General features: G+C 48.1%; 1 protein-coding gene across 5 annotated transcripts in view; it reads left to right on the forward strand.

Annotated features, from left to right (window-relative positions):
* ptpn20 (protein tyrosine phosphatase non-receptor type 20) overlaps window positions 1-14994 on the forward strand; it is a 276596-nt gene that overhangs the window by 136667 nt on the left and 124935 nt on the right. For all 5 annotated transcript variants that reach the window (XR_013889733.1, XM_080215794.1, XM_080215796.1 and 2 more), the window contains exons 16-19: window positions 2112-2274; window positions 5545-5755; window positions 8920-9023; window positions 12297-12389. Coding sequence is in view for 4 of the 5 variants with exons in the window: in XM_080215794.1 (XP_080071920.1) it covers window positions 2112-2274; window positions 5545-5755; window positions 8920-9023; window positions 12297-12389 (571 nt within the window). In the remaining variant the exon portion in view is untranslated. The remainder of the gene's footprint in view (window positions 1-2111; window positions 2275-5544; window positions 5756-8919; window positions 9024-12296; window positions 12390-14994) is intronic.

Below are 14994 nucleotides of genomic sequence, written 5' to 3' on the forward strand. Positions count from 1 at the left end.
CATTCCACACCCCAACCACTCTCTGAGTAAAGATAAAATGGAAGAACAAAATAAAGATTGACGTTTTGGGCACAGAAAGAGCACAGGCTCCCATAGTCAGTGTTGTGAGCAGTCAGCACCCACCTCACTTCACTTGCTCCTGCTTTACGTGTGAATCACTTCAGTCACACCCGGTAGGAGAAAAGCTACACGGACGGGAATCAGCAGAATGTGGCACCCCTGCGCACGGGAAACGGTCAACAAAATGTCTCGTGGGGGCCGCACTCAGCACCCGAATGGGCCACAGATTGCCCAGCATTGGTCTAAAATAAATAACACAACTAGAAACGTAAGATTTAAGGGGCGGCATGGTGGCACAGCGGTGAGCGCTGCTGCCTCACAGCATCAAGGAGCCGGGTTCGATTCCAGCCTTGGGCGTCTGTGTGGAGTCTACACAGTCTCCCCATGTCTGCATGGGTTTCCTCCCACAATCCAGTGATGTGCAAGTTTGGTGGATTGGCCATGCTAATTTGCCTCTCAGTGTCCCAAGGTGTGCAGGTTAGCATTAAGTTTATTTATTAGTGTTACAGATAGGCTTACATTAACACCGCAATGAAGATAATGTGAAAATCCCCTGGATGGATTGGCCGTGCTAAGTTGTCCCTTAGTGTTCCAAGATGTGTAGGGTTAGGTGGATTTGCGGGTAAATATGTGTTACAGAGATAGGGCCTGGATAAAATGCTCCATCGGAGAGTCGGTTCCCACTCAATGGGCCGAATGGCCTCCTTCTGCACTGTAAGGATTCTATGATTCTATCACTGAATAATAAATACAGTATACTTGTTATAAGTTTCTTTTTGAAATGTTCTCCACAAAAATCTGCAAGGTAAACGGTGCAGACGAGTGACAAGAATTCCCGTGCTAAAGGGTGATAATTTTGAAGAAGTATGCAGCTGGATGTATTTGGTTTTTGGATTTATGAATAAAGGATACTGAACCCGGGCCATACTCACCAAAATTCAGGCCTCCAACTCAAGTTGTGATTTGATTTATTACAGTCACATGTATTGGGATACAGTGAAAAGTATTGTTTCCTGCGCACTATACAGACAAAGTATACCATTCATAGAATACTTCGGGGAGAAGGAAAGGAGAGAGTCCAGAATGTCGTGTTACAGTCATAGCTAGGGTGTAGAGAAAGATCAACTTAATGTGAGGTAGGTTCGTTCAAAGGTCTGACGGCAGCAGGGAAGAAGCTGTTCTTGAGTCGATTGGTACATGTCCTCTTTTTCCCAACAGAAGAAGGAGCAGCACGGTGGCACAGGGGTTAGCATTGCTGCCTCACAGCGCTCGGAACCCTGGTTTGATTCCAGGCTTGGGTCACTGAGTGCGTGGAGTTTGCATGTTCTTCCGTATCTCCGTGGGTTTCCTCCACGTGCTCCAGTCTAAAGATGTGTGGGTTTGGCGGATTGGCCATGCTAAGTTGTCCCCTACTGTCAAGGGGACTCGCTAGGGTAAATATATGGGGATAGGGCCTGAGTGGGATTGTGGTCGGTACAGACTCGATGGGCCGAATGACCTCCTCCTGCACTGTAGGATTCTATGATTTTAAGGTGGAAGAGAGAATATCTGGGGTGTGTGGGGTCCTTAATTATACTGGCTGCTTTTCCCAAGGTAGCGGGAAGTGTAGACAGAGTCAATGGATGGGAGGCTGGTTTGCGTGATGGATTGGGCTACATTCACCACCCTTTGTAGTTTCTTGCAGTCAGAGTAGGAGCCATACCAAGCAGAAAGGACACTTTCTATGGCGCATCTGTAAAAGTTGGTAAGAATTGTAGGGGGCATGCTGAATTAGCATCCTGAGAAAGTAGAAGCGTTGGTGCATTTTCTTACATAAGAACATATATATTTAAATATATATATTATATTATATATTTATATTATATTATATATTATATTATATATATTTACATAATATTATATTATATTGTATAATATATTTTAGATAATGTTATATTGTATACTTATATATTATATATTAATATATATTTATATTTATATCATATATATTTAGTATAACCTGCTGCTGATTGACTTGGTGCTAACCGGTATAATGTGATCTTTCTCTGCAGAGGAAGAAGTTTACCGTGCAAAGCAGTTCGGACGGTAAGAAGCACATCTTTGTCACGGACAACAGCAAAACCTGCAGGTACCTCATCGAGCTGTGCTCGGCTCAGCACAAGTTTCAGATGCAGATGAACTCCCGGCAGCTCAGCCAAGCTGCCTTTGCGAACGGTAGGTACAAGGCTCAAAATCCGGCTCTGTGATAGAAGAGGAGGCATTGTCACATTCCAGCAAGTTCCCCATTGCTCTGAAAACCCAGTAAAGTTAGAAAGGATCCTTTGTTTCTACTGAGAATAAAAGTCTAATCTTAACGGCAGCTTCCAGATCACCATTGATCATTTTAACTAATTGGTCTTCCGCTGCTTCTGATTGGAGCAGTCTCACACCCAATCGTACGCTTTTAGATCTCCTTCGTTGCCTTGTGACCTTTGCCCTGTTATCCAAGCCATTCAGGAGAGATGTTAGTCATCGCGCAGAGAGCGGTGGAGGTTTGGAAATCTCTTCCCCAAACAGGGGTGGATGCTGGTTCGATTGTCAGCTTTCAGTTTAAGATAGACACATTTTTATTCAGTAGGGCTATTAAGGGGCAGACACGGTGGCACATTGTTTAGCACTGCTGCCTCACAACGCCAGGGACCCGGGTTCGATTCCCAGCTTGGGTCACTGTCTGTGCGGAGTCTGCACGTTCTCCCTGTGTCTGCGTGGGTTTCCTCTGGTGCTCTGATTTCCTCCCGCAGCCCAGAGATGTGCAGGTTAGGTGGACTGGCCTCATTAAATTGTCTCTTAGTATCAGGCGACCAGCTATGGTAAATGCATGGGGTTATGGGGATAGGGCCTGGGTGGGATTGTGGTCAGTGCAGACTTGATGGGCCGAATGGCCTCCTTCTGCACTGTCGGATTCTATGATTTGATTCTATGGTATGGGCTTTGGGCAGGTACACAGAGCTAGGCCACAGATCAGACATGATATTATTGAATGATGGAGCGGGCTTGAGGGGCTGAATGGCCTACTCCTGTTCCTGTGTTCCTATAACACTGAGTGGAGAGTGAACAGCCAACAGTCCACACAGTCCTCGAGTGATAATTGATTCCTATGGCCACAAAATGCGTGTAAAAAGGGCTTTGTGACTGAATAAGCTGGGTATACTGACCTCCCACTGGTAAAATCCTTGAGAAGATTATGTCAGATACATCTTTGCTATGTTAGCATTAATTCCGAGAAGACTAGAATACAAAAGCAGGGATGTACTACTGAAGCTTTATAAGGCTCTGGTCAGTCTACATTTGGAATATTGGGAGCATTTTTGGGCCTTGTATCTAAGGAAGGATGTGCTGGCCTTGGAGAGAGCCCGGAGGAGGTTCATGAGAATGATCCTGGGAGTGAAAAGCTTGACATATGAGGAACGGCTGAGGACTCTGGGTCTATACTCGATGGAATTTAGAAGGGTGAAGCGGGGATCTCATTGAAACTTACAGAATACTCAAAGGCCTGGATAGGGCGGACGCAGGGAAGGCGTTTCCATTAGCAGGAGAGACTGGGATCCAAGGACACAGCCTCAGAGTAAAGGGATGACCCTTTAGAACAGAGATGAGGAGGAATTTCTTCAGCCGGAGGATGGTGAATTCATTGCCACAAAGGTGGCCAGGTCATTGAGTGTATTTAAGACAGAGATAGATAGGTTCTTGATTAATACGGGGATCAAAGGTTACAGGGAAAAGGTGGGAGAATAGGGGTGAGGAGCGTATCGGCCATGATTGAATGGTGGAGCAGACTTGATGGGCCGAATGGCCTAATTCTGCTCTTACACCTAATATTCTTATAGGAATTGGGTGTTCAACCTGCATTTCATTTTTGGGGGGCTATTGCCAAACATCTACTCAGCTTGGAAGTCACAACCTACTGAGCCTAAACTCTTCATCGAGGTCATTCCCAACTCTTTGTCTCTTGCTATTCACATTCTCCCTTTATTTCAGACGAGTTGTATTTTTCTGCAGCTGGGAATTACTGATCAAATGGAACTTCAGTTCAAAATTGCCTCCCTTAATAATTACAGGGTGGTTACAGGGGCTATTGTGCCTGTTGACCCCTGGCCAGTTCTATACAGAGAAATATAGGAAAAGAGGACTTAGGAGCAGAAGTAAACCATTCAGCCCTTCGAACCTGTTCTACCATGGCTGATCTGGTTGTACCCTCAGTTTAACTTTCCTTGCCTCCCTTGTCTAGTCTAACTTGACATTGAATAAAGACCCGGCCACTACTACCTTCTGGGAAGAGAATTCCACAATTTCTCCTAATCCCTGCCTTAAAGGGAAACTGCCTTATTCTAATTCCTTCCAAAAGAGGAAACATGCCTCCATCATCCACCCTGTCAGGCCCCCTCAGAATCTTCCATGCTCCAATAGGCTTGCCTCTCGTGCTTCTAAGTTCCAAGTGGTATAGGCTCGACCTGTTCCACCTTTATTCATAATAAAATGGAATCATTGAACCTTACAGTGCAGAAGGTGGCCATTTGGCCCATCTAGACTGCACTGACAACAATCCCACCCAGGCCCAGAGCCTTTTCCCCAACCCTTTCACCCCTATTACCATGGCCAATCCATCTAATCGACGCATCTCGAGACACTAAGGGGCAGTTTAGCATGGCCAATCCACCTACCTTGTACATTGTTGGAGTTTGGGAGGAAACCAGAGCACCCAGAGGAAACCCAGATAGACACAGGGAGAATATGCAGACTCCGCATAGACGGTGATCCAATGCCAGAATCGAACCTGGGTCCCTGGCGCTGTGAGGCAGCAGTGCTCACCAACCTTTATTTGGTTTGGCTTACATGTGACTCCAGACTGGGACTACTCATTGGAATTTAGAGGAATGAGGGGGGATCTTATCGAACTAGAACTGGGGGGGCATGGCCTCAAAATAATGGGGAACAGATTTAGGACTGAGTTGAGGAGGAACCTCTTCACACAAAGGGTTGTGAATCTGTGGAATTCCCTGCCCAGTGAAGCAGTTGAGGCTCCCTCATTGAGTGTTTTTAAGGCAAGGATAGATAGATTTTTGAACAGTAAAGGAATTAAGGGTTATGGTGAGTGGGCGGGTAAGTGGAGCTGAGTCCACAAAAAGATCAGCCATGATCTTATTGAATGGCAGGGCAGGCTCGAGGGGCCGAATGGCCTACTCCTGCTCCTAGATCTTATGACCCACAGCAATGGGGTTGACTCTTAACTGCCCCTCTGAAATGATCCAAGCAAAGCAGGGGCAACAAACATTGGCCTTGCCAGGGTTACCCACATCTCATAAACAAAAAGAAAGTCTTCAAGATGAATTTATTATGTGTTGGTGACATCCGACTCTGTTTTGGGATGTAGTTATTCTTATTTCAAAGTTAACTCAGCCTGTTTTGGCTGCATTAGCATCGTCTGTTCCCTTTGCTTCCCCGCAGAGGAACACGTTTTTACCTCCGTGGTTCCCAGTGAGACCAGATGCGCTCGGCGCAGACGATTCGAGGAGATGCGCAACATTTCCCGTTCGGAGACTCTGCTGAGCCGCCCCCACATGGACACGGTGTCGATTGGAGCTCTGAGCAAGTCCTGCGACAATCTCACGGCAGCCATGGCAGCGGCAGGGTGCGGAGGCTGCAACAACATGTGGAGGTAGGCATCGCCCGGGAAGTCCAGGCAAATACTGAGCCACCTTGGGCACTCAAACCGAGACGTGCGTCTGTGAATCGGCCATATAACTTTAAAGTTTATTTATTAGTGTCTGAAGCAGGCTTACGTTAACACTGCAATGACGTTACTGTGAAAATCCCCCACTCCGGTGCCTGTTCGGGTACACTGAGGGAGAATTTAGCACCTAACCAGCGTGTCTTTCAGACTGTGGGAGGAAATCAGAGCACCCCAGGAAACCCACGCAGACACGGGGAGAATGTGCAGACTCCACACAGACAGTGACCCAAGCCGCGAATCGAACCCAGGTCCCTGGCGCTGTGAGGTAGCAGTGCCACCCTGTACAGTGCCCATCCTTGGTCTATGAGCCTTATAATGACAGAGTAGGTGGCCATTCAGCCCATTGAGTCCATGCCAACTTTCTGTAGAATAATCTAGTCTGTCCCATCCCACTTCTGTCCCTAGTCTATTTCCCACCAAGCCATAGTGCCAAGTGCCACACTAAATAGCTATGCTAAGATAGAAAATATTGGTTACTGGGGACACCCTTGAGGCAATCTTATTTTGTGCCTGTCTCTAAGTGATGTTGGAGTGGCACAGTGGTTAGCACTGCTGCATCATGATGCCAGCGACCTGAATTCAATTCCCGGTTGGGTCACTGTCTATGTGGAGTTTACACATTCTCCCCGTGTCTGCGTGGGTTTCCTCTTGGTGCTCCGGTTTCCTCCCACAGTCCAAATCTGTGTGGGTTAGGTGGATTGGGCATGCTAAATTGCCCCTTAGTGTCAGAGGGATGAGCTAGGGTAAATGCATGGGGTTATGCAGATAGGGTCTGGGTGGGATTGTGTTCGGCACAGATTTGATGGGCTGAATGGCCTCCTTTGGCACTGTCGGGCCTCTATGATTCTGTGTTTGCATTGATGGTATCTGAGTGCTCCAATGTGAACTGAGATCGAATCGAATTGAACAGGGAGTGGGATATTGGAAATAACATGCCGTTATCAGCAGCTCGTTTATCTGGAGGTTGTTTGGAGAATGGATTAACTTCTGACGTGCCTTTTGTTATCTGTGTGCTTGAGGAAGACGAATGATCTTTGCTCCTCCAGCTCTCCTCCCCAGTGATGGAGTACGCAGCCTTGTTTGTGATCGCATTGTTCGATATTGGTCCTGCGTGCGATCACAGATACTGCCTCTCAAACCCCACTCAGTGCCCCAGTCATCACATTCACACCCTCATTCTGCTGTAATTAATTTCCCAATGATAAAGCATCCGTCAGCACTCTGAAACCAACGTGCAGCAGGTCACGGTGCGAGGAAAGATGAATGAACTAATAAATATTTGGAAAGTGGATTAGCTGTGTAGGAAATATCCATGGGGAAACATTTCAGACATAACATCAGCGACTGAAGCTCCCCCCTCCAAGTCACTGCCCATCTTAAGGGCGGCACGGTGGTTAGCACTGCTGCCTCACAGCGCCAGGGACCCGAGTTCGATTCCCGGCCTTGGGTCACTCTCTGTCTGGAGTTTGCACATTCTCCTCGTGTCTGCGTGGGTTTCCTCCAAGTGCTCTGGTTTCCTCCCACAGTCCAAAGATGTGCGGGTTATGTTGATTGGCCACGCTAAAATTGCCTCCTAGCCTCCTGAGATGTGTAGGTTAGAGGGATTAGCGGGCAAATATGTAGGGATATGGGGGTAGGGCCTGAGTGGGATTGTGGTCGGTGCAAACCCGATGGGCCAAATGGCCTCTTTCTGCACTGTAGAATCTCTATGATTCTAGGGGAGGCCAGAGTTAGAGGATTGCAGATATCTCAGAGGTTTGTAGCGTTGGAGCACCTTATAGGAACCCGGCAAGTCACTGACGGTTATTTAACAGTCCCATTGACTCAGGTTCCTGCCCGGGGAGGGTGTGGGCCTGATTTGCATGAATTAACATTACAGTAACAGGCCCGACACTGCTACATCCACCCTCACCGTACCTTCCCACCCTGCCAGTGAGATGTCACTGTGAATCACTACTGGTCTTCAAAAACCGAAAACCAATTGAGGTGATCATGGCCCCCGGGTGGTGAGGGACATGCCCGGGCATTGCCCCCCCAGCACTCTGGCAGTACCCCTGATCTCAGGATTCTCCGTCGCTGGTTTCTTAGGCCACCCCTCCCCCACATTGAAATTGCACAGAGTGCAGTTCGATACAGCGAGAATAGAAGGCTGGGTGGTCTGCAAGCTTCACACTGGTTTTCTGTCCTGGACAAAGACTCTTGTGCATTTTTGGGAGATTCTGGCCATTAATTTCCTATAACTTTCGTCAACATGTGAAACGTTACCTACTCAGTTGATATTTAGATTGTGAGATATGTGGATCACAGAGGATTTATTATAAAGGATATTCACATGGGGACAAGTCCCTTCTCTGCACATGTTAGTTCTTAAAAGGAAGCAACTAAACAGAGAATTGTTAAATGTAATGACTGAAAAATATCTATAAACCTTTTAGACGGGAGTGAGGTAGATTGAGACAGGATTTCACTCTCCTTTTTAGAATCATAGAATCCTTACAGTGCCCATTGAGCCTGCACCAACAATCGCACCCAGGCCCTACCCCCATAACCCCATGTATATACCCTGCTAATTTCCCTGACACTAAGGGAGAATCTAGCACGGCCAATCCACCTAACCTGCACATCTTTGGACACGAAGGGGCAATTTAGCATGGGCAATCCACCTAACTAGCACGTCTTTCAGACTGTGGGAGGAAACCGGAGCACCTGGAGGAAACCCACGCAGACACGGGGAGAATGTGCAAACTCCGCGCAGACAGTGACCCAAGGCTGGAATTGAACCCGGGTTCCTGGCACTGTGAGGCAGCAGTGCTAACCACTGTGCCAACATGTCTATCTTTATCTAACCTCGTTTTAAATTGCAGCGGAGTGTCTATCCACATCTAGAAGGGTTGTAAGAATGAGTAAGAGCGAAGCAGTTAGCTGGGTGTGGAAGGGAACAGATTACCATGACTCTCAGAGATTGGTACGACCCCAGGCCCTTTGACCAGACGTGGCACTCTGTCGGACAACCCCCGACACATTCTGAATGCAAGCTCGCTGGGTGAGAGTCCGGGTAATCAGAGATTGTCTCTCTCTCTCTTCCGCAGCACAACAGATGCCGTACCTCAGTCAGAAATCCTCCCCTTCTCGACGGACAGGTCCAGGTGTCTGGGCCTGCAGAACGTGACCCCAGACCAAAATGGCCTGACTGGTAAGTTCAGAATGGGGCAGGGGGGGGGTTGGCAACGTAAAAGAACATTGTCTCATGCTACCCGCTGAGGACTGAGGGAGGGGAATAATTCTCTGATCAGACCCTGGCTGGGTGAACCATCTGTTGGGAGTGTACATTGGCACCATGCCCGCGATCTCAGTGTAGAATCGTTTAGAATCTTGGCTGCATCCAGAGAGATGCCACTTGGTAAAATTATCCCAGGGTGTTGTTCTTTGTGTGAGTGTTAGAAACATTCTCAATGTTTGAAAAGCTTGCAGGCTATGTATTAAAGTTGTGTGGAGTGGAATATAGCTGCTCGTTGTTTGGCCTTGTATCTGCTTCTACAATTTGTCTTGCAAAATTATCTATTTTGTTCATTGTTTGTGTGACGTGGGTGTCACTGGCTGTGTATCACTGAGTATTTATTGCCCATTCCTGATTGTCCTCCTGAACTGAATGGCTTCCTCATCGGCCACTTCAGACTCAGCCCCATTGCTGCGGGTTTGGAGTCACATGTAGGGTCAGACCGGGTAAGCCTGTCATTGATCTCTTGAAGTCTTTTTTTTTCAAGTTAAAGTTAATTTATCAGTCAAAAGTGGGCTTATATTAACACTGCAATGGAGTTACTGTAAAAATCTCCTAGTCGCCACACTCCGGCGCCTGTTCGGGTACACTGAGGGAGAATTTAGCATGACCAATGCACCCTAACCAGCACGTCTTTTGGACTGTGGGAGGAAACAGGAGCACCTGGAGGAAACCCACGCAGACACGGGGAGAATGTGCAGTCTCCGCACAGTCGCCCAAGTTGGGAATCGAACCCGGGTCCCTGACACTGGGAGGCAGCAGTGCTAATCGATTCTGCTCACCGATCACACCTGTGAGATATCCAATGTGGCCGAGTAAAGATGAATCCCCCTCCCTTTATCTTCCCCAACCTTTCTGTGACCTGTGACATGTTTGACCTCTCCACCGCCCCCTAGTGGGTGGGACTGGCTCTCACCTGATTCTGTCTTTAACTATCTAATGGTAGTCAGGGAATTCCTTGCCCTGGTTCCTCTTCCTGTTCCCACACCCATGGTGTTCCCCCAAAGATCTATCCTTGGACCCCCTCCCCCTCCTATTTCCCTTCCACTTGCTGCCCCTCAGTGACAGTGTCCAAAGGCAGAGCCTTAGTTTTCACACGTGCACTGATGACACCACAGCCTCCCCCCCCCCCGCCCCCATCACAGCCTCTCTCAATCTCCCCACCTTTGTCGGACTAACTGGCTGCTTATCCGACATCCAGGGAATTTCTTCCAATTTCTCGAGTGGATGGGAGTGCCTGAGCTTGAGGCTGAGGGCAAGGCTTGGGCTGCAAAGCCTCTGAGCAGTCACTGAGAGTCAACAAGAGGCCACTCAGGGAGCGGAGGAAAGCCCTCGGGCTGAGCTATCCCCCCTCGGGCTGAGCTATCCCCCCCCGCCCCCCACCTTTCCAGGCGCTGATCCAGGTCCACCCGGATTTTATCCAAGACCACGAGCATCAGGAACTCCTCTGCGGTCCACATTTTCAGGTGCGTTGCTCCAAGGTTGCTCCTCTCACTCACTACAACTCCAAGGAGGTGGTGGCTTAGTGCTACTGCCACCGGACTAGTAATCCAGGAACCCAGGGCAGCGTGGTGGCACAGTGATTGGCACTGCTGCCTCACAGTGCCAGGGACCCGGGTTCGAATCCCAGCTCGGGTCATTGCCCGTGTGGAGTTTGCACATTCTCTCAGTGTCTGCGTGGGTTTCCTCCGGGTGCTCCGGTTTCCTCCCACAGTCCAAAGATGTGTGGGTTAAATGCCCCTCAGTGTCAGGGGATTAGAAGGGTAAATACATGGGTTAAAGAGATAGGGCCTGGGTGGGATTGTCTTCAGCTATCTTAAGCTCCTATCCTCCACAATGCTTCCTTCCTCTCCATGTTTTCTTCTCTATCTTTTAAGTCCACCTCTAACTAAGATTTTATCCATGGATCCTAATATTTCCGTCTGTGTCTACAGTGTCAACTTTTGTCTGACCACTTCCCTCACCATGGGATATTCTCCTATGTTAAAGGCCCAATGGTGGTGGAAAGGGGAGGGGAGTGCTCCTTCTGTCAGCAGACAAGGAGGGGAGGCAATGGCCTAGTGATATTGTCACTGGGCTAGTAATCCAGAGATTCAGGCTAATGTTCTGGGGACCCAGGTTCGAATCCCGCCACAGCAGATGGTGGAATTTGAATTCAATAAAAATAATTCTGGAATTAAGAATCTACTGGTGACCATGAAACCATTGTCGTAAAAACCCGTTAGTTCACTATCGCCCACAGAATCCATGGAACCCCTACAGTGCAGAAGGAGGCCATTTGGCCCATCGAGTCTGTACTGACTACGATCCCACCCAGGCCCTATCCCCGTGACCACACATGTTTACCCTAGCTAGCCTTCCTAACACTAGGAACAACTTAGAATGGCCAGACATCTAAGTTGCACATCTTTGGACTGTGTGAGGAAACCAGAGCACCCAGAGGAAACCCACGCAGACACAGGTAGAATGTGCAAACTCCAGCAGACTGTGACCTGAGGCTGGAACTGAACCTGGGACTGTGAGGCAGCAGTGCCAACCACTGTGCCACCTTTAGGGGAGGAAATCTGCCACCCTTACCCGGTCTGGCCTACATGTGACTCCAGATCTACAGCAATGTGGTTGTCTCTTAACTGCCCCCTTGAGGGCAATTAGGGATAGGCAATAAATGCTGCCCCAGCTGGTGACACCCAAGCCGCATTTTAAAAAAAAGGCTACACGCCTTGCATTCACTTAGCATCATCAAGCATCCCAAACTTCACCTTGGAGCAGAATCAGAAAACACTCAGCACCAAGTCAAAGGAGCAGAGATTGGGACACAGAGATTGTAGAGTAGCTTAAAAGTGGGAGAGTGGAGGAGTGGTTATGGATGGACCTCCAGGGTTGAGAGCCTGGCTGGTTGAAGGCAAAGCCATGAAGGGTGAAGCATAATGGCATGAGTGGAGACACAGGAGATCAGAGTTGCGATGGCCAGAATGTTCAAACCCAGGATTTCCCCCTCTCGCTGCAGTGAATGGAGCTTTAGCTGGGCACTAAGTTCTCCGACCTCGCTGCAGCGAGAGTGTGGCGTGTGCTGCCGGTAAGATCTTGCCCGATATCTTTAGCTGGTGAATGCTTCTTAATCCTAATTGCAGCGTGGCACAGTTGGCATTGCTTTCTCCCTGGAAGTTCACATGCACTTTTTATTCGCAGGTACTTCAGGAAATAAATCGGACGCTGAGCTGGCTATTGCTGAGAGGGAGATCATTTTTGTAAATCTGAAGAAGGATCCGAAAGTTGGTTTTGGTATGTGAGATAATCGGCTTTCTCTTTGACGCATCTTCATACAGGCCAAAACGTTACTGTTAAAATAATGGCTGGGCTGATTTCCCCCACCGCCTCCCTGTCCCCCTGCCTCCCCAATCCCTCACCGTTGTTAGTACGTAATTGCTGCTACAAAATTCAGACAAGTGCTAAATGTGTGTTTAAAAATGTTACTGTCTGAGATGTGCCACTCGAACATTTACTTTGCAAAATTGTCACCTCGCTCTGAGCTCACCATTCAAATCAGTGAACAGCAAGAGACAGATACCAACAAAGAAGCTGAACGAGAGAATGTCCGGGGTGCGTGGGGTCCTTAATTATCCTGGCTGCTTTGCCGAGGCAGTGGGAAGTGTAGACAGAGTCAATGGATGGGAGGCTGGTTTGCCTGATGGATTGGGCTACATCCACAACCTTTAGTAGTTCCTTGTGGTCTTGGGCAGAGCAGGAGCCCAGACCAAGCTGTGATACAACCAGAAAGAATACTTTCTATGGTGCATCTGTAAAAATTGGTGAGAGTCGTAGTGGACATGTCAAATTTCCTCTTTGGCCTGCCATAATAATCTTTGCTCACTTACACACTGCAATATTCATTACATGAAAATTGTTGAATGGGAAAAGGCCATTCATCCCATCAAGCTTAACTCTTCTGGAATCCGTTTCATAATTGAATGAATTCAATGGTTCCATTTAATCCTCTGGGGATCCGTTTTTACCAACATTTGTTTTCCAAAGGTTAACATAGCAAGTTTCTAAAATATCCATTGCACCAAACACACCTGGGCTCTTACTATTCAGTCTCCATGGCATGGATCATCCATCAGGTGTGTATACACGTGGGCCTAGGAGAGAGCGCGCAATGCGCCATGGTCAACCCCAGAATGCAATTTCACCCGAGCTGGCAAATGAGTTGGTAGCCAGTGTGAAACTTGCATTGGGAAAGGCAGCTGGGGAGGATGGGTTGAGGGCGGGCACTGTGATAAGGGTAGGCTGGCATTTCCAATGTGCCCAGTTACAGGGTCAGCCGCTGTGGACCTGTCCCAGGGAGGTGCCAATCCATGAAAATGTAAACTGCGATGGAAAAACTAGGCAAAGAGTGACAGGGCAGCTCATTCTAACACAGACCTCAGTCCCCACACGCCACCATTAATCTTGTTTCAGCCCAGACAGTTCATTCTGCCCTGGATCGAGTTTGCGGCTGAAATGTAAAGGCCACTTGACCAATCAGCTGATTTGCCACGTAAAATGATGTTCAATTGCCCCCTTAATGGGTGACATGGTGGCACAGTGGTTAGCACTGCTGCTTCACAGCGCCATGGACCCAGGTTCAGTTCCTGGCTTGGGTCACTGTGTGGAGTTTGCACATTCTCCCCGTCTATGCGGGTTTACTCCAGGCACTCCGATTACCTCCCACAGTCCAAAGATGTGCGAGTTAGGTGAATTGGCCATGCTAAAGTGCCCCTTAGTGTCAGGGGGAAACGCTAGGGTGAATGCATGGGGTTATGGTGATAGGTGGGATTGTGGTCAGTGCAGCCTTGATGGGCCAAATGGCCTCCTTCTGCTCTGTAGGGATTCTATGTGCAGGTTAGGTGGATTGGCCATGCTAAATTGCCCCTTAGTGTCCCAAACTATATAGATTAGGGGGAATTAGCGGAGCAGATATGTGGGAGTAGGTCTTGGATAAGATACTCTGTCGGTACAGGCTCGATGGGCTGAATGGCCTCCTTCTGCACTGTAGGGATTCTATGAACATGAATACCACACCTCATTGCAATCACAATAGAGTGTGCCCAAACTGAGTCTGTTTCAGCTTTGAAGGCGAATCATATTTTAAGATATGTGTTGAATATTACTCCATTGGTGCAGCATGGTGGCACGGTGGTTGGCACTGCTGCCTCACAGTACCAGGGACCTGGGTTCGATTCTCGGCCTGGGTCACTGCCTTTGCTGAGTCTGCACGTTCTCCCCGTGTCTCCTGTTTCCTCCCACAGGCTGAAAGATGTGCTGGTTAGGGTGCATTGGCCAGGCTAAATTCTCCCTCAGTGTACCCGAACAGGTACCGGATAATGGTGTTAATGTAAGTCTACTTGTGACACTAATAAATAATGAAAATAATCAATGCTGGGCAAATGTATCATTTGATAATGTGTGTGTGTGTCTGTCGACAATTGACCGTAAACCTACTTTCATTTTGTACTGGGATTTCTGTTTCTGGGTATTTGCTAATTATCGTTCAAACGATGCCAAGTTTAATACATTCTTCGTTATCTGAAACCTTTAGGGTGTACATTACCTCACCCCCGAGCCTTCCGGTAAATCGGCCAATGATTAAATTGATTTAGCTGGGGCCTCTCGAGAGACCTGGTGAGATTTATTTCCCATATCCGGTTTATAAATCCAGGAGAGAAAGACAGTCTTTAGAAGAAAAAGAACCCATTAAATGTACAGGAGATGATATTGAATGGGCACCTTGCATTGAAGCAGTGCTTTCTTTTCGAATGTGTGCACTCGTAAGGATGAATTATTCGCTATCCGGGCCCGGGACTGATTTATTGGAGTCATGGTCGGGCTGATAGACTGCGCTGTTGAT

The sequence above is a fragment of the Carcharhinus amblyrhynchos genome, chromosome 31 (genome assembly GCF_965287045.1).
Source record: "Carcharhinus amblyrhynchos chromosome 31, sCarAmb.v2.hapA, whole genome shotgun sequence".
NCBI lineage: Eukaryota > Metazoa > Chordata > Chondrichthyes > Carcharhiniformes > Carcharhinidae > Carcharhinus > Carcharhinus amblyrhynchos.